The 26,685-nt window shown below is 51.6% G+C and overlaps 1 protein-coding gene across 1 annotated transcript; it reads right to left on the bottom strand.

The window, feature by feature from the left end:
• Nucleotides 1-1,638: 1,638 nt before the first annotated feature.
• On the bottom strand, nt 1,639-19,311 carry LOC144170837 (protein obstructor-E-like). The gene is made up of 4 exons (XM_077700854.1): nt 19,112-19,311; nt 6,474-6,692; nt 3,606-3,820; nt 1,639-1,775 (listed from the first exon to the last, which is right to left on the bottom strand). The coding sequence occupies exons 1-4, from the start codon at nt 19,209-19,211 to the stop codon at nt 1,716-1,718; spliced, it is 594 nt and encodes a 197-aa protein (XP_077556980.1). The 5' UTR covers nt 19,212-19,311; the 3' UTR covers nt 1,639-1,715.
• Nucleotides 19,312-26,685: the final 7,374 nt, after the last annotated feature.

Here is a 26,685-nt window from a genome sequence, read left to right on the forward strand (position 1 = left end):
AATAATTTCAAGCTGTATCCCGCACAAGCTTGTACCGCATGAGGAGAGAGAAACTTTCTTGAGAGCATTGATCAAAAGATCGAGTGTAACTCGTCCTTTCTAGCTTATTTTCGAGGTTCAGTGCTGGCAGCTCCTCGATAAGCATTCAAAATACGTCGGCTTTCCTAAAGTATTTTCGAGATGCTCTTATGAAGATTCAACAGTCTGTAATGCTACTCACCAAGCAGCGGGCTCCTACACGCGCATCGCACAACAGGAAATAAAACGGCTGTCTTCTGTTTCTTTCATTGTTGACTCGTATCAGATTAATGTTTTCTCTGTGCCCAATGCTTTAATTTTGCTGCACCATCACAAACGTTTTATTAAGAGGATTGGGGATGTTTGGGAGTCTGACAAAGTTCGTGTGGATATTTTCTTCAGGGGCATGCATGCCCTTCTCCACAAATTGGCTTTCGTTATGGCTGCGTGCAAGAAGGTGTATATGTCCGCAGCGTGCGTTGATTATTCACAACATGCAAATACAATAAAAAGTTTTGGGCTACGACACCGCGAAATGGCGCAGACATCGTTGTATTATGGCGGAAACATGTTATGGCGGCGCACCTGAAGAAATGATGGAAACCGACTCTCCGTACTGACCTTTTACACTCCGTGCTGAGTTTTTATAAGTATAGAAAAGCCTTAACGAAAAATTAGTGGGCCATTTCTCAGTCACTATGATTTGGTTTACACGTACAAATATAAGACGAGGCATGAAACCACGATTGCTTTGTGGATGAAGTGGTTGAGGCGCCGTGCCCTGTATACGAGCACAGCCTGCACAGCCTCCGAGCTTGAACCGACCACGTCATTGGTATCTTGCTCAATTGCTAACGTTTTGTTCAATAAACCTCCACACTGGTTAGAAACCTGCTATAAAACCAGCAGGCGCTTATACACACAGTTTATTTGGAACACAACCTATATTTTTTGCGCCCCATATTGCATGTCGGCACTCTCATGCCAAGACAACGTAAAGTGATGGGATACAACACTTTCGATCGTTCGGCAAGGTTGCAAAAGCTGTATTACGATCTCCTTACATACTAATACCGTAAATCGTAATGCCTTCTGCCAAAGCCTACAACCCTGAAGGCCTGGAATTTGTTTTTGTCTTGCATTTTCACTGTTGTCGGTCATGAGCAGCTGCTGTTCCCTTTCTACGAAAGATTTCTCGATACAGAAGCTGACGCCTAGCTCCGACTCTTCGTGCTCCGCAAAGGACCGGCTTTGCAAGGAATGAGGCGACGGACGTCGGCAATGTTTCTTCCGGGGCGGTATCAAAAACTATACTTTAAATCACGCCTTGAGCTAGTGTATGCAAATTTAAGTCTTTTATTATGATAAAAAGTTACGCGCACGCAAAATCTGGTGCGTACAAGCATCAAAAGTCAACCGATCCCAAAGAAACAGCAAAGAGAGCGAGCCCGAGTGAAGCAGATGACAAATGCGAGAATCTTTAAGCCGACCCCCAGCGCCGCCCGTAATCGCGCTCACCGCCAATAAAGGTATTGCGGAAGTTACACTTTTTTATTCAAACCGAATTTGAAAGCGATAATAGTGCGATGTGGTCCGCACAATTGAAACGCCGCGGTCGCATTTCGAAGTCAATTCCGGAATGCCTTTATTTACAAACGTGAGGGGGTAGCAGCCGAGCTTGGTCTGCGCAGCAGTAATCAGGCGCTATTCCGCTGCTTTTCTCCGTACGAGTGGTCCTCTGGATCGTCCGTGGCAGGCTGCGCATCAAAATGACAGTGAGACACGAACGGAATGAATACCCTCGTTACCTTGCACTGGGTTTCGCCGTGCGCGAGCCCGTTGCGTTGTGCGCGGACAGCCCAGAGTTGGCCTTCTCTGCGGTTGCATTGACCCACAGTGTTCCATCGCGGATGTAGGCCGTTGTGAATTCTTTGCAGAACCACGATCATGCTTTTGTACTCCCACAGTGACAAGTAAGAGCCAGACCTCTTTCAGGGCGCCTGTAAAGTGAAGCTATCTGAACAACAGAACGCCGTATGTACGAGTTAATGATACCCTTTGAGGTAATTCAGTTATCAATCAAGGTGTTCCGCAATGTTCACTTCTAGGGCCACTTTTATTCATTCCATATAGAAATATATTTCTAAAATATCTCAGCCACCGCACGTTTTCATGTATGCAGATGATACCCATGCTTTCCTTACTGCCGCGTCTGCTACAGAGCTCGGAATAAAGATAAACTGTTATTCAAATGAGGTAGCTGTGTGGCTAGGAAATAACAAAATGAGTATAAAATTTTCAGACACTGCCTTCATTATCTTTAGTCTGAGGCAAATACCGTGCCGCAGATATCGCAGATGTCTGCTGGTGCTACCATCTGCTGGTGCTACGATCTGCTGGTGCTACCCACGCCATCTTGACTGCGAACTGACGCCTGTCAGCAAGCTAGCCATGCTTCGCTGCTCATGCATGCGATGCCCATGCACCGCGCTTATAACTAAAAAATACAAAAGAAGCAACCAAGAGCAACCAAGCGTGGTGCTCCCCCCGTTCGAGGGAATTACCCTCAGTAAACCGACTTTCATTCCTGTATAGCGTGAGCATCACTCGTCATGACTCGTGCGTTACTTATTGGCTCGAACAACGCGGCGTTCCCAGGCCGCCGTGGGAATAGCGTATACATGTTGAGAAATTTCCGTCTGATAGCGATTCAAAAAAGGTTTAGGAAGGTACCTTGCTCTAGGAAGGCTCTACGACCTTTTCTCCGAGTCGCGCAGAGCCTCCACCTTTTGATATGATTGCTTATATTTCCAGTGAAAGAAAAAAAGGGGGCGTTTTCAGCACTGCATTTGAGTAAAGTACTGGAATCGGCTGAAGTACTGAAGAATCTCGGTGTGAAGTTTAATTTCTCTAAAGCTGGGATTTCCGCTTTCTGTTTTGCAGTGAGGCTTACTCACAAGGTAGCAGCAGCGCAGCAGCAGTATCAGCAACATTAGTGGTAGCTGATGACTTCAGTGCCTTCACTGGTCACAAAGCTTCGGTGTTCGTTTCACATATGGGCAGCGCATGCCGCTGCAGGACTCTGGTAGCAGTAATAGTAATGGTAGGGGTAGTAGGAGTAGTAGTAGAAGCAGTGGTGGTGGTAGTAGTTAGTCGAATGGACGCTTAGAAAGCGGGACGAGGATAAACTCGAGGAATAACGCGTTGACTTCGGAGATAACACTGTGAATAGTTTTTTTTATCCACTCCTGGAAGTGTTACCGAATGATACAGAGTATGCATCCAGTATGCACAGCCCTCGTGTTGGGCGACCTTTAGTGAATAGTGGCTGTTTTATGAAGTGTGTCTGGATCCAGTTGATGGGGGCCTAAGCGGCAACGACTTCCATGGTCGTTGAGTAAAATTCTGATAGAAGGCAGAAATACAAGTACAGGCTAGATGGTGGAAGTGCAGCAGGTGTACAGACATGACTCAAAGAAAAAAAAAAGAGTTATTTCGTGTGTCGTGACATCGTGCGCTCAGCAGCAACTCCGCAGCACAAAACTGCTCAGCGAGAAGCGGCGTCACCCTGGCAAGAGAAGGTATACCTCGGAGGCCTGGACGGCTTCGTGCTCGCAGCCGGGCACCCTGGCGGCCCAGGCGCAGCCCTTCACCTGCGGGTCGAAGGCGAGCCCCTTCTGGCAGAAGGTGCGCGAGGCGACGCCATTGTTGCAGTTGTAGAACTCGGAGCACACGCGCGGGAAGTCCTCGTGAGGGAAGAAGCCGTTGGCCCGGGGACACTTCTTGGTCGACTTGGCCTCCTCTGCGCGCACACGACAAGCGTCACCACTCCACGGCTGGACGCGCGCATGACGAGCAGTTGTTGCCCGCTATTTCAATAGTGCGAAACCATTCGTGAACGGCCCATTTAGCGCAAAAGCCGTCATCGAACGAAACGGCTCTTAAAAACGGCGCTTGAAAGTTACAGTAATCGGGTTGAAAATTAGAAAAGTTTCGGAGTGGCTGGGAATCGAACCCGGCCAGGGCCCCCTTAACGCGCACTCATCCCCGACGCCACTTCGGCTCCACCTGACTATGGCGGTGCCTGCAGTGGTTGCGTTGTGGCCTTCGAGATAACGCGCAGCTCGACGTACAGTGAGTTTGAAGTTGCTTCGCACGTCGCTAGGCTCACCATATATATGAGCAACAACGCACCCACTCTGGTGGATTTGGCCATCTGCCGCGAGAAGCTCACGGCCGTTTCTTTCGGCTGCGGCGTAAACTTATACCCACCGACCATTATCTCCTATACCCCCTCAAAGGGATTGGCCAATGAATATGACAGCTGTCATGCTCACGGCCACTTCATCAATTCTCATCGGCTGCGACGTCAACGTAACCCCTCGATGGAGCACTCTACGGCGTTCAAGCGTACACGCATGATTTCGCATTCTCAACTGGTAGGAAGGTGCTTAGGTGTTCTTCGAGTATTTTTTTACGCTGCAAATACGTCGACTGCAGGTGCATGATGCTTCATGCGAGGAAGGGTTAAGCACCTTTGCAGCGGCGAACTAACCAGCTCCTTTGTGCGGTTTTCGGGCGCAAAACTAGGAATAATTTTGGTCCTTCCTGTGATCGTGAAAAAAGACACGGGAAAAGACATTGACAGGACGAAATACACAGGACGGCGCGTTTTCGTCTTTAAAAAAAGTCGTTTACTAAGGCCGACGCGGTTTCGTCCTTGGTCAACGTCTTTCTCCGCACCTGTTGTCACGATAAATCAACAGCAACTCGCCCAACTTTCCATCCTGATAATCCTTCCTGTCGTCATCAATTATCAGTGCTTGTATTAATTGTCGGCTTCATCAGTAGACATCCATTGCTCACCCGCGGCAGAGTTCCCAAGATCAGCCCAAGTTTTCATCGACAAACACTTGGCCGAAGCTAGTCATACTGACGGATGTTCTGTAAACCACACCTCTGCAAGCTCGATGTCCCCAATCCGCATCCCCGACCCCCGCCGACCTTCAACCCCTAACCATAACCTAACACTGCCCACCAGCTATTAAATCTCCTCCGAATGCTCCATATGTACTTTGGACACCCCCCCCCCCCCCCCCAGCTGTCTCTAAAAGCACACTATTCTTTACAAAGGAACATATATAGCGCGAACATATTATATACTGAGAGCTGTCCTGTGATTCTGCTTCCCGGTGTCACACTGTCCCGAACTAGCAGTGCTCATCCCGCCTTCCCAAAGGGCCCACCGTAGCCTCCCTCATAGAACACCAATGAAACCCATGATGTCCTTGCAGGACCCTACACCCCTATCTCCTACACCCTTCCCTCACTTCAGAGTCTTCCTGGCCCAATAAAAGGCTCCCGTCTCGCCCTCATTCTCTCTTTTTAACACAAAAAGGAAAGAGAGAAAGCTTTAACGAACGCCGAGATGTCAGCCCTACTGGCTGGTGAGGGTAATATAGTGGGTGAAACAAAAAACAAGATGAAAGCACAAACAATGCCTCGGGGAACTGAACACTTGTTGGGAGCTTCGAAGGGGAAAGTTTCCCCTGGTGATACGTGCTGGTCAAATACGTCTTCACTGCTGCATCGTGTTTGCATCTCTTTCGCTTCTCCGTCTCTTGGCGGCAATTACTATAACCGGCAGACTGGCCACACGTCACGACACAGCTTCCCCAGCATCAGAGCTCTCTGAGGCCGGGGTGCACCTGTTTTACTCACGCGCCGTCACGTCCGCCTTTCACGCGACACGACGTCTGCAATGCCGCGAGCCGCTGCAGGAAACGCGCCTGTATACGTGGCCTGCGTACTCGGCTCCTACTCAGGAGGCGGGGGTGCCATTCCCATCGTTCTCTTTCTATTGGCTTTATCGCAATTACTGCATATATACGCGCTTTAGCACGAAGTCCGACATTTTTGTAAGCTTTTTTTACGCTTTGCAGCAAGGGCCATTTCTTGACTGAACAACAAGGCCGCTTTCTTTGCACAATGACGCACTTAAATAGAAATAATAGAAATAAGAAGGGCAAGAAAACCAAAAGTTTCAATAGCAGCCAAGAGGAAAAGGTTCCAATCCTGAGGCAATTATAAATTAAGGCATAAAGTTGGGCTAGTTGGTTATCTGACTGCATTTCACTAGCGAAAAATAGACGCGGACGAAGAAGAAGTCTAGAAGTCTAGCGAGTGTCCTGTGTACTTCTTCGTTCGCGTCTATTTTTCGCTAGTGAAATGCAGCAGTTATAAAACTCTAAAGGGCTTGTCCCTAGCTCTCCGTCACCATGACCGCGTCTGGGTCCAAGAATGTGTCCCAGTTCCAACGCATTAATTCCCTCGTCGTAGTCCTACTCTTGTCGCAGTTATACAAACCACATGCAGCACGTGAGCAAGACGAGTTTGTTTTTGATGCGTTTCGATGATCCCAGTGAGAAGTTGACGAGGTGGCGGAAGAGGCTCACGTAAGTACGGCCTGCTGGAGCAGTCGACGTTGCTGATGGCGTCGCAGCGCGCGTACAGAGGGTTGCCGGCGTGGAAGGCCATGCCGTCGGCGCACAGCTTGGGCTTGGCTACTCCCCGGCGGCACTCGTAGTACATGTCGCACTGCTCGGGGTCCGGGAAGTAGCCGTTGTTGCTCGGGCACCGGAACTCCTGCTGCTGGGCCCGGCCCCCCGGCCACACTGCGTGCAGGAGAAAACCGTTAACAGTGCTGCGGGGAGGCTTCGAACAGGAAAGGAAGACGAGTAACGTGTACTCGAGGTGCTTTTGCGAGAAAGGAACAAAAATAGGCACAGGACTAAAGGTAAGACGGCAAGGCAACAGGAGCTCACTTTCAACTGAAGCTTTACTGTTCTGTTCCTTCATACAAGTCGTGTCAACACAAAGGACAGTGACGAACAGAAACGCGGCTGCAAAAGATTGAAAGTTCGGCCGCGTTGTGTGGCGCGAGTTTCGGCATCAGCTGTGCGTGCTGCAGCACCGACCCGACGAAAGGGCACAGAATCGTCTTCCGTAGGCTGCCGTCTACGGCGACAGCCCACAGGATTTCTCCTCTTCCCGGCGTCGAAGAGCGGAACGGGAAAATGTCTTCGATAATCAATCTCTACTTCAGCTTCACCACATTCAAGAGTGGGCAAAAAAGGGGGCGCTCACATTACGCGCTCAAAAAAAATATATATAAGTTGGCTGCTGCGACTTCCATTTGAAGGACATTTCAGCCTCGGAAGCCTTCCAGGAAAAGCGCACACGGGCCTTATTTTCGCGCTCCGTGCACGATGCGCTTGAGAGCGCCATCTCTCGCCACAAAATACTACGGCGTGTACAAGATGCAAAAGAACCTCTTAGCAATTAATGAACGCAGTGGAGAGCAGCCTGGTAGATCCTGTACCAGAAGTGCTGCCTGGTGAATTCTGTACATTCTCTAAGTGACCCAGAGCGGTGTGAAGTGAGGCCCGTTTCCTGCGCTCGTGGGACACGCATCTCTTCGCAGGCATGCGTCATTGTTCATGCCAAGGGCTTTTAGCACTGTGGTCTACTCGTGCCGTAGACACGCTGCGAGCACTCGTGTCGTTCCCGGCAGCGGTGGCAAAGGCGATCGAGAACAAAAACACTCCTTTTATACGCGGTTTCGGCGCTGAAGGTGCTGCAGGCGGTCTAAATTAATCCTTAGCCCTCTGGAGTGTCGTATCTCGTGTGGGCTGGGCGTGTTAAACCTCAATTGGAACTTATATCGGCGAGTCTGGTACCTTTAAAGGGACACTGAAGTACATTTGTCAAGCTCCCGTTTTTGCGTGCACTGCGTAGACTGGCTCAAATTAACATACTTTTCATCCTTTATCCGGTTGATAAGTCGGTAACTATTCAATAAAGCCCGAAAGAAGAAAAACTACCATGCATGCGCGGTCTGCGGCGGCCTCAGCAACTGAAGACTGTGACGCCGGGAGGAGGTGCGCCGTGATTAGACGATGTCCAAGATTAGCATTCAAACAAGTTTCGGTTTCAGTTCTGTAAAACAACATGCTTTACATCCGACGGCATCGTTGGATGGGCATTCTCGATATCTCAATAATCGCCATACCGCGCTTCTGCCATGCTGTCGGCTGTAAAATGCCTAGGATACGCCTCCCATGACGGTTTGGAATCGTATAGCAATCACTAGCCGAGGCCTACGCAGTGGATGAACGCCCTCTGCGTCACCGACACTCAAATGCCATGCGCTTTTCCCCCATATTTGGAGCTTGCCTCACTTATTTCTGTATCGTAAAAAGCGTGTTCGCACCATGCCAAGGGTCTGCTCATTATGGCCTGTACCCACTGCCCGCAAGCAGTCGGTGCTTGGCAAAAGCACGCCAACGAGAACTCGCTAGTGCGTCAGTGTCAGTCTGCGCGCGTTCTGCGAACTCTTTCGTGGAGCAGTGAACGTTACGGCCCAAAAATGGTGAACTCAGTATAGAAAACGCCGGGCGAAAACAAAGAAATCAACTTACAAAAAAAAGCACCCTCGGGGATTCGAACTTGCGACGTGCAAAATAACATACCTAGCGCTCAGGACCACTCAGCCACGATTCTAGGGCTGCTGACTTAGGAAAAATAAGGTATATAATGATAACACGTTTACACTTTTATTTAGTTTTAGCATTTCAAGCAGCTTAGGTGACTATTTGTTGTATAGCGCTCGTGCAGTAAGTTCCCCAAATTTCCACAATATCTGACGCCTAGCAATTGCATTTCTTAGACGGAAAATCGTTCGCAGATGTGTGGTCGGGCTGCTGACCGCTGTGCTTGTTCACCCAGCGCAAAAAAGTGCTTCCTGCTCCCTAGTTTTACGCTGTACGGTAAACGTTTAAGTTGATTTTATTTCCTTAGTACGCATATTGACTTCGCTGACTCTTCTCCCACCTTCAAGTGGCCTTAGATTTTCCTATTAGCGTACCAGTCAGCGAAGCGTCGCATGTGCACTTGTGCAGCGCTTGTGTGGAGCGACGCGGACTCGGAGCTTGATACAGCGTACAAGCTAGCGAAGTAAAGAAAGGCACATTCTTCCATTCACAAACGTGTCGTGGCTGAGTTTCAACTGAGCGAACTAATTGCGACGACCCGTCGGCGGACGGCGAACTAAACGCTGGGCCGACTGACTCTGTCGGAAGGTCGGCGAGCCGTGCAGTAGCGCAGTCAAGCCAAGTCATCTCCTCCTGACGTCACACGAAAAAGCCACAGAAAATGGGCGAGGATGCAGAGAGGAGGACAGCATTTTCGAAATGATTTTTCTACTAAATAAATTCGCGTAAGCGCACTCAGAGTAGTCGAAACATGGCCTATGGACTCCGGACTACAATTTGCGCTAGTAATCCCGCAATGTTTACAAATCACTTCAGTGTCCCTTTAAACGGAGGTCAATGCAACGCGTGTAAATATGGCACAGAGTAGAAACATTGGACTCAAGTAATGTCCTAGAGCATGTGTATGCAACGAAACACAATTTTGTTGACCAAGCGGGTTCGGGCTTACTGGTAAAAAAAAAAAGTTTTTATCTGGAGTCGGTGGCTATAACACTGCGCATGCGGGTGTCCGCCCGCGCAGGTGTCTTTGGCACGCGATGATGATGAAACAACATTTATTGAGCCCAAAAGATTTGGTGGTGCCCACAGGCACCAGACGGGGTTGGTTCCCTATTCACGGGACCCATATGTCGCCAACAACTCCTGGCCCCTGGCCACCAGGGCTAGCTGGGTCGGCAGGGCGGGGCTGGACAGCAAGGTCTCCCATCGCTCAAGGAGTGGGGGTGGGGAAGTGGAGGTAGGATAGGGGGTGTAGGGGAGGGAGTGGGGGAACTGGACTCTTGAGGAACGTGCATTCCGCCATGACGTGCGACAGGGTGCCTTCGGTCTGCTTGCAGAAAGGACAGGTGGCGTCGTGTAACTCGGGATACATTCGATGGAGCAGGGTTGGGTGCACGAGTGACCCCGCCTGCACTCTGCGCAGGATCGTTTGCTGTTGCCTGGTTAGAGAGCGGTGCGGTTCGGGTAAGGTGCGCCGTTCTTCCCTGTACGCTCGAGTAATCTCTCTGTAGCTTGTCATTGGGCTCGGGGTGTCCGCATCATCGCGCGACTCGGTGGCTGCCCGGAGCGTCATTTCGCGGGCGTGGTAGTCGGCGATGGTGTTGCCTGCTACCCCCAAGTGAGCTGGGACCCACACGAGTTCAACGGCTCGTCCCGGTGTCACCTTCTTGTTCAAAATCGCGAATGCCGCGGAGAAAACGCATCCCCTTCGGTAGTTGCCGTACGCAGTCTTGGAGTCCGTGACCACGGCCTCGACGTCCGGTTGAACGAGCGCCAGAGCCACAGCCACTTCTTCTGCCGTCACGGGATCTCTCGTCTTCGTCGACGCTGTGACGATTAGTCGGTCGTATGTCGTAACGACTGCCGCCGCCCGGTCGCTGCCTTTCCTAAGCGAGGCGTCCGCGTATAGAACCCGGGGATTCTCCTCCAGCTGTCGGGCCAGGGCCTTGGCCCGCGCATCGCGCCTCCCGTCATCCTTACCCGCGGTCATGTTCCGGGGTAGGGGCTTGGTTTCGATTGCCTCCTTCCACCTCTCGGGTAGGGGCGCCGTCGTGGGTATCGGTTCTATCCGCCATCCCAGCTTGCGAAGGACGGCGCGTCCGTGTTCTGTTCTACTGAGTCTGACGCGTTGATTAGAGAGGTGAGCTTCCACCAGCTCGTCCACTGTGTTGTGGACGCCCATGTCCTGCAGTCGTCGGGTCGACGAGTATATGGGAACGCCCAGAGCTTGTTTCGTTGCCTTGCGAATGAGCGTGTCGAGGGTGTTTCTCTGCGTCCTCGTCAGCTGGAGATACGGGATCGAGTAGGTGACCCTCGAAACGACAAACGCCCGCACCAGACGGATGGCGTCGTCCTCTTTGAGGCCTCTGTTTCTGTTAGACACCCGGCGTAACATGCCGAGTACCTGTTCCGTGGTGGTTCTGATTTTAACGACGGCGGCGTCCGGTTTCCCGTTGTTCTGCAGCAGCAGGCCCAGTATCCTACACTGCTGCGTCGGCTTAATCTCTATGCCATCGATTCTGACCGTGATGGCCGGCTGGGGCGCCTTCTTGGGTCTTCCCGGCTGTATGAGTAAAAGTTCTGACTTCTGCGGTGCGCAGCTCAACCCGCACGACTTCGCGTACTCGTGCACGGTCGTGGCCGCACGCTGCAAGGAATCCTCGATCCAGCCGTCGGAACCGGCCTTCGTCGTCCACACCGTGATGTCGTCGGCGTAAAGGGCGTGGTCAATGCCGTCTATTTGTTCGAGTAAGTGAGGCAAGGGGAGGAGAGCCAGGTTGAAGAGCATGGGAGACAGGACAGACCCCTGAGGGGTGCCCCGCTCGCCGAGCTCGATGGGATCCGACTTCTCCCCTCCTACTGTGATGGTGGCTGTTCTATTGGTCAAAAAGTCCTTCGCGTAACCGAAGGTTCTCCGGCCGCACTTTGTCTTTTTCAAATTCGACAGCACGCTCGCGTGGGTCACGTTGTCAAAGGCACCTTTCAGGTCGAGAGCGAGGATCGCCCGTGGACCGTGCCTCGTGGCTTTTTTCACCACCAGCTCGTGAAGCTGCACCATGACGTCTTGGATACTCAGATGTTTCCGGAAACCAAAAATTGTCGCGGGCATTTACCCCGTGTCTTCGAGATGCCCCTGCAACCGACGTAGCACCATGCGCTCCATGACTTTTCCGACGCAGGACGTGAGGGATATGGGGCGCATGTTGTCGATCAAGGGGGCCTTTCCGGGCTTCGGGATGAATCGTACATCTGCTTCCTTCCACGCGCGCGGCAACCGAGAGCTCTCCCAGGCTTCGTTGACGTGCCCAAGCAGCTCGCGCGCCGCCGTACCGCTCATGTTGGCGAGCAGCTTGTAAGTTACGGCGTCCTTGCCGGGTGCGCTTCTCTTGTTGCTCTTGTCTATAGCAGCCCACAGTTCCGCCATGGTAAACGGTCTGTCGAGGTCTTCGTTCTCAGGTCCTTCGTACTCCTCCGGGATCGGGTGGACGCCCTTCTCGGTCTGCAGGTATTTGTCCGCGAGGGCCTTGACAAGCCTGCGGCCGTCGCCATTGTACGAGTTGAGCACCTTGGTGAGGGTGCGGTTGGTCGCCGTTTTGCTGCTCGTCGGGTCGATGAGGTGGCGCAGGAGCTTCCACGTCTTTCCCACGGACAGCTGACCTTGCAGACCGTCGCACATCTTGAGCCAATTTTCCTTGCATAACTTAGCCGCGTATTCGGCGATTTGCTTGTTAAGCAAGGCGATGCGTCTGGCGATCTTTCTGTTGCGTCGTTGACGCTTCCACCTTCGAGTTAGAGAGTGACGGGCCGCCCACATATTGGACAGCCTGGCGTCGACGAACGGCGTCTGCGTCGTCGTCGCTATTTCCTGCGTGAACTTCTGAAGGGCCTGCTTCTGGTTACGTGCCCATTCCTCGTAAGACTGTGTCTTGTAATCTCGCCCGGCGTCTTCGCCCGTGGCGTCTTCGTCTTCCTGGGTGAACTTTCTCATCTTGTCCCAGTCGGTGATTCGCGCCTTGCCCAGCTCTGCTCGGAAACAGGGACCACGGACGGTGATGCTGATGATGCTGTGGTCCGACCCCAGGTCGACCTCTTCGCATCTCCACGACGCGTCGAGCGACCCGGCCAGCCACGACAGGTCCGGCGTGGTGTCCCTGGCCACGCTGTTGCCTCTTCTCGTGGTGACTCCCGGTTCGTTAAGTAGGACGAGGTCTTGGTCTTCCATGGTTCGTACCAGGGCTTTTCCTCTCTTGGACAAAACTTTGTAACCCCATAGCGTGTGTGGGGCGTTGAAATCACCAAGGATCAGGAGCGGCCTGGTCCCCGCCAACCTCTTCGCCTCCAGCACGGTGCGGTCGAAGTAGTACTGCCTCTGTGACTGCCTGCAGTATGCACTCATCACGAATATATTTCTTGTGCTGCCAATTTCCCGTGCGTGGACTTCTACCAGCGTGTGCTCGCACCCGCTCTGCGTCGTGACGTGCTGGGTTGCCGCCACGTTGTTGCAGACGAGAACGGCTGTCCCCGTTCCCGAGGGGTCCGTGTAGGTGATGTATCCCGGGAGTCGCCGCTTCCCGTTCGTTTCTTGCAGTGCAATGATGGCAGGCGGATCATCCTGTCCGCTGATGTACAAATTGAGCTCCATCTCCTTGTGACGAATGCCCCTACAGTTCCATTGATAGATGCCGGTGGACTCGCTGCCGTCCACTCGCTTGCGACGCTGCTTACTTGGGTTCTGTACCATCCTTGTTGGTAATGTCCAGTCGACCGCGCCTCTTCGCGATCGCGTCTTTGATTCTCTCGGCGCGTTCCTTCTTCAGGGACGCAAAGCGGCTGCGAAACTTAATGGCAGCAACCCTCGTTGCTAGACGTTCGTGCTTCACTTCCAGCGTGTTGAGACGATCTTCTATTCTTCCTAACGCTGCCAGAATGGCCGTCAGTGCATCCCCTTGAGGTAATTGCGTTTGCTCCTCCGCTTTCGGTGTTGCAACGGCCGCCTTGCTAACCGGGGCCTCTTCGGCGTCCATCGCCTCTTGGGCGCTTTTCTGTTTCGCGCTGCTCGCTACCGGCATCGCTGTCTTCGGGTTAATGGCGGGGGGAGATCCCCTCCGCGGCACCTTGCGCGGACCTTCAGCGACGTTAGCCATCAACGTGGGGCCCCCTTGTGGTCTCGCTTCGGTCGAGCCTGAGCTGCCCGCCAACTTCTCTAACTTGGACATAAGTGCCCTGATTTGGGCATTGCCGCAGTGACGTCGTTTAGGCCATGCCAAGGGTGCACAATGAGGAAAATTGAAGAGAGTGCGGTCAGTTTTTCGGCGTCTTTCACGGCGATGTGCGCGCTCACCTCTTCGCGTGCACGTGTAATATTTGGCTCAGGTATTCCTGGCAGTGTAATCTAAACGTCGCGCAGGTTTACTTGCACTGCTCAAAGAGTGTTGCAGGGTTCTTTTAAGTGTATGTAGGGATGGAAACGCCGACGGGCTGCGACGGGGCTATGTCTGCCCTCTCATGGAGAGTTTTAGCACTTCGTGTGCTCCGTCCGTTTCGTATTGACCGGAACCGGACTGCGCCTGCGCCCGCGGGAACGGCGGGGAGGAAACTCCCCACGGTAACGAATGCGTGGGCATGGCGAGGGCTGGCCCGCGGAACTAATGCGAAAGTGCTCAGTCGGGTCCCGGTCAACGCGGTACTAATGGAAACGACGAATCATGCGGACCGCTAAAACTCTCTATTGTGAGTATTCCCGGTCAACGCGGTACTAATGGAAACGACGAATCATGCGGACCGCTAAAACTCTCTATTGTGAGTATTGTGTTCCGCTCCGTCCAGTCGGCAGGAGCGAAAGGAACGGTCGACACCGGTGCCAGTGTTTTGTTCCCTGAGCATACGCATCCGGGGAATGCCATTCTTTGTATGTGCTGTGGAATGAAATTCCACAGCCCATACGATGCCGTCCGCAGCTCGCAACCTTTCAGTCCCCGTTGAAGAAACCTAGGCGGCGACCGCGGGCCGTGAGTGATCTCTTTAATGGTGGAATTGAACTGCACAATGATAGTGATAGTTGAAGGCAGCTGATAATAGCCACCTCTTCCTCTTATTATATATTTTTAACATCCTCCTGGCGGGCCGATAAGTGGAGTAAAGTTAACTTAATATGAGGAGTTAACTTTTCAGGTGTCATCCAGCTCTTCTACTTTATATGGCACCAACGTAAAAAACACTATTGTCCATGTTCACTAAACAGTTCGTTGTTATCAGAAACGAGGTCAGGTCCGTGTTAGCCGCACAGTGATAGTTCATTCTTCTTATTCCACCTATGTTTCCACTTTCTGTGGCACATGCGATTTGTGGACTTGGGCCAGGGCACGTGGCTTGTCTTGACCGTCGTCTGTCCTGGATGACCTGGTAGCGTTCGCGCATACTTAGTGTGGCATGAGTGGCGGGTCGTTTGTCGTGTCAAGGAATTGACGTACTGCCTGACTTTTTTCATGTGTAGAACGACCCTTCTTCGTGAGGCTGCTCTTGTCTTTTTCGTTTTACCGATCAGTCGGCATTTGGTCACGGGTTTTGTTGAAGCCGTGTTTACAGAAGTTGCGCCTTCTGTAAACACGGCTTTGGTTTTCGTTTTGCCGTATTCGCGGTCTTCGTTTGGACGTCGGAGTTTTCAGATCTTTTTTACGTTCTACCTTGGTAAACGAATGCCCTCTGAAGCCATGCTGGTGTGATGGAATGAATTAGGCATCTCCATGGGTGAGCCAGGGTTTCTTTTGTAATGTCCCTAACTCTGCTGTGCTTCTGTTAACCTGTGGTTTGTGTGGTCCTTGATTAGGTCGTTTCTTGCGCATTGATAAGCTTGTTTTCTTGCCACTGAAACTTTGCACAGAAGACCGATCTACAGGTTCCTGCACAGCCTTCTAGTTGATCGAACTATTCGTCCTTTTTGTTGCCAGTAATCGATAAATTTCATCGTTGGGGTTGCAGTCTTCTGAGCGAGCAACAGGAACGGGGGCCTCCACTTGGTTATTACACGAATTAATCCCTTGTTTGAAGGAAACAACTTGTTCACTGACTTCTGGCTAATGATGTTCTTTCAGAGGTTTTGTCAAATCGCTGTTTTCGTTTAGACAATAACTGTTCTCCAAAGCCGATTCGTTGACGTTTACGATACCATCCTGCTTTTTCAAGGCTATTGTAGCAATGTCACCGGTGGTATACTTCTGCAATTCTGGGAACAATCGCTCCATTTTAAATTTGGTCAACTATAAAATCTTCGAAATCACAGGCGGCTTCATATTCTTTCTCTAAATGTGCCAAGTCGAGAAGTTCTTGAATCTCGCTGTCCAGCTTCTTTAGTATCACATGTTTTGCCATTAGGCTTTTCTTCGGGAAAGTAAGCTCACTGATTGATGGTTTCTCGGTATTCATCCGTGATCTTATGTCGTTGATCAGTGCGGTGGCGTCGCTGCGGATTAGGTTTCTTCGTTCGCAAAGGGACTCCAAGTCGATGCTCGGCGTCGTTTATATCTGTAGGTCTCCGAGGAGAGTCATGGTAGGCGAGAAACCGAAGCCGTTTCTTCCGTTGGTCCCCCCGTCCGTTCGGTAGCGTTGGTGAGGGCGCCTGATCGTTAGTTGCTTGGCGAGCCCTCAATTGATCCATGGGTAGTCACGTCCGCCTGCGGTCCGTGGTCAGCGGTCACAGTTCAGTCCCATCGCAGCCGTGCACTCACGTCATCGTTGATGGTGGTGGGCACACTCCGTTCTTCAACTGTGTAGATCTTACCATCGTGGTCACGGCACCATTTTGTTGAAGAAACCTAGGCGGGGACCGCGGGACGTGAGTGATCTCTTTAAGGGTGGAATGGAACTGCACGATGACAGTGATAGTTGAGGGAAGCTGCTAATAGGCACCTCTTCCTCTTCTAATATATTTTTAACAGTCCCTATATGGGCCCCCGTGCCCGTTTGCCAGAAAAGTTGCGGCCTCACTTGCGTCCTTAGTGTTGCGCGGCAGATCCGGCCTTCTACATGGGCCGATATGCATCTATTTACACCATCCACACATGAACCCGTCGCGGTGGCTCAGTGACGCGGGCTCGTTCTCGGTCGCGGCGGCCGCTTTTCTGGCGGAGGCTAAAAGTGTCGAGATTTCGTCGCACGTTGAAGATTACCAGGTGCATGGTCAAAATTAATTCGGAGCCATCAACTGTGTCTTGTAGGTGTAGCGTCGGCGTGTTAACCCATAATCAACATCAATCAATCAACCACCGACAGATGCAGTTCAACAGCATCAGTAGAATGATCAACAAGGCTTTTGTATCTCCATTATTAGAAAGTTCTAAACATTCCTGGTAATTTTTTCGTAACCTTTAAAGCTCCTCCGTCTCCTCGAGTGAAAAAAAAAGTGGGGGAGAGGGGGGGGGGGGAGGTTACGCACCGAAGCTGTACACCTGTGCTATGAGGAGCGCCGTAGTGGGGGGCCCCGGATCAATTTTGACTACCTGGGGATATCTTTCACACGCACCGGAATCTCGACACGTGGTCATTTTCGCTTTTCGCCAGTCTCATCGAAAGTGCACAATAGCTTTCAAAACCAGAGATCATTGGTAGTCCCAAAAGGAACAAAGATGGCAGCATGCGAAGGTTTGGTGACGCGCAGCCAGAGGAGGAGAGACGATTAGCTCAGGGCGACGACAACAGCGACTTATCCATGCTCGGTTTGCGCAGATTTTAATGCGCCAGCCGTGACACAGAGCGTCCGCACCGTTCAAACTGCCATCGAGATGATGGAACATGACATTCTTTTAATTGCAAGAGCATACATCTATTTATCACCGTGAATGCGTAGGCAACATCGTCAAATGAGCGTGCTAACATTTCAGCAAACAGTGGACCTATGTAAAGACACCGAGTATTCGTTGAAAGGAAACAACACGCGAATTGGCTGTGGTTTGGATCAGATCAAACAACTATATGAAGAATATGTATGCCACGCTTCGGAATATGGAGCAAGTGTCATGCCTTAGTAATGAAATTCGTTCGGAGAAAATTCTAGCATGACTTTACGAACCAGAAGTCAAATTGGGCAACTATACGTAGACAAGACAAGCACGCAACGGGTGGACCACATGGATACAAAACGTATTCGAAGTGATGGTAGAAGATTAAAACAGAGAGCCTAAATATATATACCTGAAGAAATTAAACATGAACATATTCGCTCATAAATAATGAACTGATAGAGCAAAATAATAAAAAAACGTCATTTTTCTTTTTTCCCTGCACGTATGGAAAACGGCAACAGACACGGCAATGAAACGAATGCGATACCCGACAGGTTCAAGTAAACTCAGAGCATATCGACTACCATCTGAGCATGTCGGTCATTCAACCTTGCTTTTGGTTGATGGGTCCTCGCTACCCGGTGTCTCAACAGCACCCACGTACTGAGGCTGGGTGCCGAAAATTCACACGGAGCGGAAGAGGATAAGAAGCTTACCCTTTAAATCCCCTCGTCTCTTTCCCATTCATGGAGGGACCTACAGAGCAGAGAATTAACGAAACTGCACTTGCGCAGCAGCGATTTCTTTGGAACGCGTGCTCCTCATCCCAAAAGCGGGATCTTACGGCGGTCGCGTTGGCGCGTCCTTTGTGCCTTCAGGGCTCAATTACCGCCAAGCTGGCTCTCCAGTTGGAAACTTGCAGGCTGTCGCGCCGACTTTCTCCTGGCAGCGGCCTTGCAATTGTTTTCCGTGTAGAGTTACCAAATGGCACGGCTCGAGGAAGGGGCACAGCAGTGGAGAAAAAAAAAGGGTTAGGCTCAGTTTTCGTACATTAAGTTCCAGCTTAAACGAAGAGTGGCGCGCATAGTGAGGCCATATTCCTTCCCATAAAAATATATGGGCTCGAGCAGACCCTTCTTTAAATGCCTGCCTGCATGTACTTTTCACTCGCGAAACCCCTACGGGTACTGTTCGAATAAAAACCGCGCACGCACCAAATTGAGAACGTCAGGCACCATTCTATGCAACACAAAAACGCTGCGGAACCTCAGCTAAGAAGTATCCAGGTCGCATGACATGCCATCATCGATGTAATCAGCAACTTGGGCGAAACCGGCGAACGGCGTGACGTGGCGGTCTTACATATCTCCTACGTCACGAACGGGTCTGTTTGATCTCGCGTAAAAGTGACGTCGGCTAGAGGAATCCGGGGTCATTCGTTAGCCGTTCCTGGTTATTTAATGAGGCCTTTCAATGTCAGTGCAACAGGCTGTGAGATATGGTCACCGGCAGTGTGCGAAATGCTTCAAAATAAGCGGTGCCTCGCGGTTGCGCAGCAGCTTAGGGTCAGGGGCGACGACGCGCACTCGCATTGACTGTTCAGCTTGTTAATCTGCGCCTGCAAGCGAACTGTGAAGTGGCTGCCCAAGCTTGCCTTTTTAAAATTCCCCAGCGCATTATCGGCTACTTCCTGCAGCAAAATGAATGCAAGAGGAAAGGAAACGTGCCAAGAGCGCGTCCTGCACTGTGCCGCGCGACACTCACCGCATGCCACGAGGACCACAAGCGAGCAGAGGACGACAGCTGACCTATCCATGTCGGCGGCTTGTGTCGGGCACCGGTGATCGTTAGGAGTCGAGCGCATCGGATGAGCCGATTTCTGGCGGCATTTCCCTCGCCACGGCACAGAAACCGGATGGCCGGAATGCCGTTTGCAGGCTGCCAGATTGCGTGGGCCGGCCTGTATGCGCCACTCTCGCCAAAGCGCAGCGCGTCACGGCGGGGGTGGTCCGCATGGCACGAGATGCTGCGAAGACGGCCCGTGCGGACACGAGTGGTTGTCGCTAGCCGTGCTGCGTTAAGGTTAAGGGCGCTTGTCACGCACCCAAATAAAATAAACATTTATTTCAATAAATTATTCGATTGAATAACTCCAAGGTGATGCACATTCTCTTGTTTTAGTAACGGTCGATTCTACATCTGTGCAAGAGAAAATAATACGTCTGAAATGTGAGCACTATACTTCTGTTCCGAAAAAAAAATATCAGGAAACATGCTTTTTATTGCATTTTTGTTCTAACGACCCTAGCCATAAAAAAATAAAGAAAATGATTGTGTCATATTGATTACGCGACGGATAACCCTCAACAACTCGATGTCTCGCTGATCAATGGCACCTTTTGAAGTTGTCACCAACACAAAAAGGACAAAACCACCCAACTAAAAAAATTAGAAACCGTCCACAAGTGTGAAGGTGGAATACCAGTGAAGCTGAATGGGTGAAGACGGCAATTCCACAACATTTACAGCACTGTGGACTACTTAATTACGAAAGGTAGATGAAACTCGGCGCAGTATTAGAGTCGTCTTAGCGGCCAGTTCTCATACAATTAGTTTCGGGATAGTTTCGATAAAACAAGTTAGAGCCGTTTTCTGTAACTATACTCCCTTCGTATACAGTCACGCGACAGCGGATGGGAATTCTGTTACGTTTACAAGTTCACTGTGAACTAATTATGACAAGTAAATAAAACTCACCCAAATGATAACGTCGCCCGGCCCACTTCAGTATAATAGTTTTCATGACACCTATATTAGATTGATAGCTACAGAGCATTTATTAGAAAATTGGCTTTGCGCCAAGGTTTCAATTTTGTTGGCGCCGCTTTTTTCTGCACACCCTGTCGACGCACGCAGAGGTTATACCCTATAACAGTTCCACTGTAAAAAAAAAAAAAGAAAACTCTCACCTCATGCACGCTCTATGACGGCCGAAGATACAGCCATCGCTCTTGCGGCCACTACGGCTTCCTCTAACTGTGTGGTCATCATAACGGACGCATCTCGCCATTAGTTTTCAACATTCTGGCCTCAACCAAAGAGATCCTTTCCTCAACATCCAGATTTGTGGACGCCAGGCCGTTATTTTCTTCACGAAGACGAGGCGGCCCACGCCGCTTCCCTAGATCTTGCACTCCGGGTGTCTTTCCTACCCCGTCCCTCGCCGATGCACTAAGATCCTTAATATATTGCTACGAGGTGACCCCGACGGTGACTGCGGGACATCACGACGGCGCACGCGTCCGGAGGTCGTCCTCGTGGTTCGCCTCACGCCTTATACTGTGGCAGATGGGGAACCTTGTAATGTTTGGACAAACCTTTCAATTTTCATCACATTCGCAGCGCGAGTGATCGAGCGGGTCCGGCCAACACCACCTGTAGGTGGTGTTGGTCCGGCGCGTCACACAAGGGACAGTTGGGAGAGGAAAAGAGGTGTGGGTACGTATGCACTAATACAGTGTGGTGACGAAAGGTGTGCGTCTGAAGGAGACGCCACATGTGGGCAGCCTCGGCTGTGAGAGAGTAGCGGGGGAGGGGGGGGCGGGGGGGGGGAAGTTGTCTGCGAAGGAGGCGGTATGATGTCCCGGTATGTGAGAAGTATAGAATGGGACATCTCAGGAACGCCGGGTTAAGGTGTAAACGAAGCACCTGCTCGGGGTGTCAAAGCCCCACATTAAACAAGGGAACACAAGCGTTGAAGAATCGAATGCCGCTGCGTTTGCTCTGCACGCATTTATCTCGTGTGCTAAGGCGTGCTTGCTGGCGCTAGCGTCTATGCGGCTTATATCCAGGCCATCTGTGTCGTCATAGGCCGCCGTTTTACCATGCGCTTACCTTAGTTTCGTCGTTGGCTTGGGTTGAAACGTTTTAGTGGCCGTATATTCGAACACGGTACCACAAAAACGCAACGTATGGTGTGTTATTATATAAGTGGAAAATAAAACAGGCGCTTTAAAGCTAAGGGAAAAAATGAGCAGTGGCTCAGCTCGGCTATGCCAAGGTATACGTAGCGTGAGCTAAAGTTCAGCTGATTATTCTTAGCTTTCCTAGTTGATTAGCTTGATTATCATGCTTACTGCTGGTTCAATGACACACGCATGGTATACGCACTATGTGACACATGTATATTTACCAAGCGGCTCCGGCGCAGCGTTACCAATCGCCCCAGAGCTAAGCTGGTTCCACAGGCGCACGTCGGTGTTGCTGCGACGCACGAGCCATCGGTTGCACACCCGGCCACCCATCTCATGATCATCAAGTGGACCGGCCCGCCACGTTCGGAACGGAGGTCGGCGAAGACGCTGGGCGCGTGGGGTGTGTGAGAGACACCGGACAGCGAGCAACTTTCTGTGCTCCGTGTGACGTCACTGCTCCTCGCGCATGCGCAGCACGGCTCTCCAGGAGCCACGCGAAGCTGCTCAACCTTGGCCATTGTAGCCTAGCCTACAAAATTTCTTTCGTCCCTAGTTTACGATGATCACATATACCTGCATAACAGCTGATACCAATCATAATAAAATATTCCCACGGTTCATCGTTGCCGATAAACGTTGGATTTGTTTCCTCACCTGCTTTAATATTTTCTGATCGTCTGCTACGTCAGTTGGCTCCTTCCGTGGAAGAAGCCAAATGACGTAGCAGACGATCAGAAAACCCAGAGTTACTTGATATATCAAAGAGCTCTGAGAAAACCTGCTTTAATATTTTCTGATCGTCTGCTACCTCATTTGGCTGCTTCCTGCCGTGGGAGCCAGCGCACGCTGATATTGGAACGATGACGCCACCTGGGTTATGCAGAGCAAACGGACGATGCGGATTCACGTTGCTTCCACGGCAGGAAGCAGCCAAATGAGGCGCACGCCCAAATCGGCCGCCATTTTCGCGTAGGCAAAAATCGTTTTTATTTATTTTCAGAATAAACAGGTAAGTACCGTCGTTGTTCCCGGTGTCAAACAAATAGACCACTAAATGCAACCTTCGTGTGAAGTTTGAGCGCGAAAAGAGCGGCGGTTCACTCAGGAATTTTTTTTTAGTGTTCCTGTTATCGCACCACCACCCTGTACTTATTAAGAAACTCTATGGCCGCGTATACATATAGGATCCCCTTCCTAGCACGTCCTCTATGTAGACGCGGCTGAGTATCGGAGCAAACCCGCCTTAGCACTCGAGATAAATGCGTACAGAGCAAACGCCGCGGCATTCGATTGGCCCGCGTCCTATACTGTGCATGCCACATCAATGTTGATTGCTTCTTCAACGCTTGTGTTTTCCCCTCGTTTACTGGGCGCACAACTTCGCTACAGTAAACGTTCTCTCTGCCAGAAGTGCGATTCGTTCTTCCCTAATACCCTCTCCCGTCCCTCAGCACTGTCGGCATACAGGCGGCTCGCATTCGATGTGGCCTACAGACCCACACGCAACACATCGACACTCTCCCCCACTTACCCGTGAAAACCTTGGCCCACACCGAGTACCGCATATTACCCTCTGGGTCAGACCTCCTCCCTCACCTTCCCCGTACGCTGATCAGCGGACGCGCGAGCTGGCAGCTCCCGGTGCGAATACCTGCAGAAACGCCTCACTGCAGTGAGGCCTCACTGCAGCACGCACGCACTCGCGGGCTGCCGCCGCACGGACTCGGTTTCCACGATGCTCGCTAAAGCTGTTTAGCGTTTCGGCAGTTATGGTGAACCGCGGCAGTTAATTTGAACGGCCGCGGTCCGTCATCATCATATACTCATGATGACGATTGAAGGTACTTCTCGGTGAGGCGTCCTCTTCACAGCGGATAACACGACCTCTTTCCCGCAGATGGGGAACATTACCGTACGTAGGGTACGGCGCACCCAGACAAAGACACAAGGAAGTAGAAACACAGGACAGGGAACGTAATCCCAATTTATGATGCATCCTCGGGATGAATTCGCTTGTGCTCACGGATGTGCGCTTGGGCTGAGGGCTCCAAAAGACCCCTTTACTGCTTCAGCTGCGAGTCGGAGGACAGGGGAGAAGTCTCTGTCGTTACGTGGAAGACAATTACGCCACAGGGCCATGGGACCCCTGTTCGGCACTCTAAGAAAATTTCCGTCCGCTGACAAGCTGCCCGTAATTGCTCCGTGCAGATATCTTTAAACCAGTACACTTATACATATATTATATACGGCACCGACGTTCATAGACGACGTTCATAGACGACGTTCATAGAGAACTGCATGGTGCTGAAGGACCCGTCTCTTACATCAACAGCATATATGACGGTCAAAGGCGAGGACTAGAAATTGCGTACAAGCTCGCATTAGTGAGTTAATGTAACGGTGCGAGCTAGTTGGTATGCCACCAGGCTTAAGCGCCATGCACAACTTCAGTAGTTGCGCTATTCAGGTAGTTGTTAGTGCACCTGTGTCCTATCGAAATCATTTTTTCCCTGAAATTGTGCTTGGCGCTTAAACTTACTTCATATTCTCACATTAGTGACGGCTGTGAGTGGCACTACAGAGGAAAAAAAAGACAGGTGGTTTGACTTCGCCAAGCACGGATCGCGCAAAGGCAGCATACATTCTTGCCTACGAAGCGCTGTCCAATACCTCCTGCATCTATGTAACACTTCGGAGTACGCACACAGGACGGGCGAAATCTCACGCCAACGTAATTAATTCATTGATTGCTAGGTGCATGCCGCAGCATGCATCGCAGGCGGCAGCAGCATACATTCCTGCTTATTAATCGCTATTCAATGCATATGCTACTCCGCGGGTGGGTACGTATCAGTGCTGAAATAACGGCAGCAACTGTCGGACATTTTTTTTTAATTGCGATAGTATGCCCTTTGGAATAAGGTCCTACAGGTACAAGTTGACGCCCGTTTCCCGGAGGAAGTCCAGAAGACAGCGGTGGTGGGGCCCCCACAGCCATCGTTGGAGATCGGCGGGGGGTCTCCCAGGATGCAGGCCTGTGCCGCGAAGGTGTCGGGATCTCGCCGCACTCAGGGAAGGGCATGTCCATAGCAGGTGGTTGGTGTCGGCGTCTTCGGCAGGGGCCGTACAGAAGGGGCAGGTCGTGGTAAACGGGGCATGGGATCGCGGTGGCCACGCCCGGGTCACCGCAGGAGAGAGGGCCACCCCAACTCGAAGTCTACGGAGCAGGACCTCGTCCTGGCGAGCGAGCCCACTTGGAAGGTCTGTTCCACACGGTGGGATGAGAGCGCGTGTGGCGCGACGCAGATCTTCCTTGAGTTGGACTAATTGTTCATGTGGGTCAGTTGACAGCAAGCAGTGGTCGTGGAACCGACGTAAGGTGAGAGGAACTATCCGCCGAAATATGAGCGGTGATAGTACTACGCCGGATCCACGGCAGTCGGAGAGGGCAGGGGTACGTATCCAGTAGCTTATGAATGTCTCTTGAGACAGACGATTTGGAGGCTACACGACGCAAATCCCTTACGGCCGCCGTTGAGTCCGTGTACATTTGTACAGTAAAACTTCCAGCGGCTTGAAGTACCGGTAGTAGCGCTAGCAGTCCGTCCCGGATTGCTGTAAGCTCCGCGATCATAGAAGCCCAGGTGCGGAGAGTTTCATAAGCGCAGTTTTGGTTCGCTTCTGAATGAGAGGGACATTCGATCGCCGTAGTTAAAACTCCGTCTTGGGCCCCAGCGTCCACAAATGCCTCTACAACCTGGGGTTGGTTCACTGCCGCTAGTAATGGTGCTCCCTCGGACTGCGCGTCTGCGTTTCCGGTCGACCAACTATGCAGCCTAGTTAGCGGCCGGTTGTCGGTCACTTGATGCTACAGCCAGGGCGGCCTAGTTACAGGGTGGGCTGGTAAGGCGGGTAGAGGATGGCCCATATAGATCGCCAACGCCGCTGCCTCCGCGACAAAATTAAGTTTGTGCTGGCGGGTGGAGCGGCGCTGATGTACAAACTCATCCAGGGTGTTAAGTTGAGCTTCTGCCTGAAGAGATGGTATGGGCGTTATTTGAGGGAAGCAGGTGATCGTCCGCATTGCAGCTCTATTAATGTAATATGTAATGTAATAATAATGTTATTAATGCAGCTCTAACTGTAATATCGTCCGCGTACACCAGAAGGTGTAGGTCTGGCAATAAGCCAAGATGCCAAGCAAGCGGCAGCATCTATAGCTACGTTAAAGATGAATGGTGAAATCACCGATCCCTGAGGCACCCCACGGACGGGCGTAAAATGGCCATAACTAGCTCCACCAATCCGTACTGAAAATGATCTTTTAGTCAAGAAGGTCCGGATAAAAGAGCGGACCTCTTCCGGCACAAGTAAGCTTTGGAGAACTTCCAGGATAGCGCTGTGGCTGACGTTGTCATATGCCTTGTGAATGTCCATGGCAAGCAACGTCCGCACTTTGCGAGATCGGCCGCCAAGTAACACCATCGATGATGAGTGCTCAAGTCGATTATCTGCCCCAGACGAGGTCTGAACACAATCTGTGCCAGGTGGTACCACCGGTAAATGTCCATCCACTACGGAAGTCGCGTAGCCAGCATTCGCTCCAACAGTTTCCACAAGGTGCGCATTAACGCGATTAGGTGCAAATTGGGGAGATGCTCGGGTGGTTTGCCTGGCTTCGGTATAGCGACGATACCTGCCCGGAGCCATGACTCTGGTATTTGGCCCGAGAGCCACACCTTACTGATGGAATCGAGGAGATGGCTCAGGGCCGGATCGTCGAGCTTCTGTAAACCTCGTACGTAACGCCGTCTGGGCCAAAAGATGACCGAAGTTTCGCCTGGTCAGCCAGGAACTCTGCCATGGTGAAAGCCGATTGCATTCCACGGACCGCGTCATGAGAAGGAGAGGCTCCGACGTGGCGCGGTAGAGGAAACGGGCACGGGTTGCTAGCAGGAATGTTGTCAAATGCAGGGTACAAGGCACGAACCACATCAACGGCAAATTGGTCCGCGTTCTTGCCTGATGCCAGGCACGCACTGGCTGCTGCATCCGGAGTGCGGTCGCCTGATTCCATTGCCCAAAAAGAGCGCGAAATAGACGATGTGGTGGACGAAGGGCCGAGCGACTCACACCAGCTAAGCCATCGTTGCCGCGGAAGACGTTTCTCATGTCGTCTGGCCGCAGCGCTCAAGCGTTGCAAACGCATTCGAGCCGGCGCACACGAGTGATCCCGCGAGGCAGCCACTTCAGCCTGTTTGCGCTGGGCCCACAGCTGCAAAAGTCGGAGGTCAGTCTTTGGCCGGGACTCCTCTACCCATGTCCTCCGGCTGGCACTGCTCCAGAGTTTAGCCCTGGTATTCT

The sequence above is a fragment of the Haemaphysalis longicornis genome, unplaced genomic scaffold, assembly GCF_048455015.1.
Source record: "Haemaphysalis longicornis isolate Haplotype H1 unplaced genomic scaffold, Haemaphysalis longicornis Haplotype H1 scaffold_2, whole genome shotgun sequence".
In the NCBI taxonomy this organism is placed as follows: domain Eukaryota; kingdom Metazoa; phylum Arthropoda; class Arachnida; order Ixodida; family Ixodidae; genus Haemaphysalis; species Haemaphysalis longicornis.

Bases quoted from the DNA above. Each gene is read 5' to 3' on its own strand.
- LOC144170837 (XM_077700854.1), bottom strand. From the start codon at position 19,211: ATGCGCTCGACTCCTAACGATCACCGGTGCCCGACACAAGCCGCCGAC. The intron at 6,693-19,111 runs GTGAGTGTCGCG...TCCTGCACGCAG, and splicing joins TGTGGTCCTCGTGGCATGCG to TGTGGCCGGGGGGCCGGGCC. The intron at 1,776-3,605 runs GTATACCTTCTC...TTTGATGCGCAG, and splicing joins AAGCCGTCCAGGCCTCCGAG to CCTGCCACGGACGATCCAGA.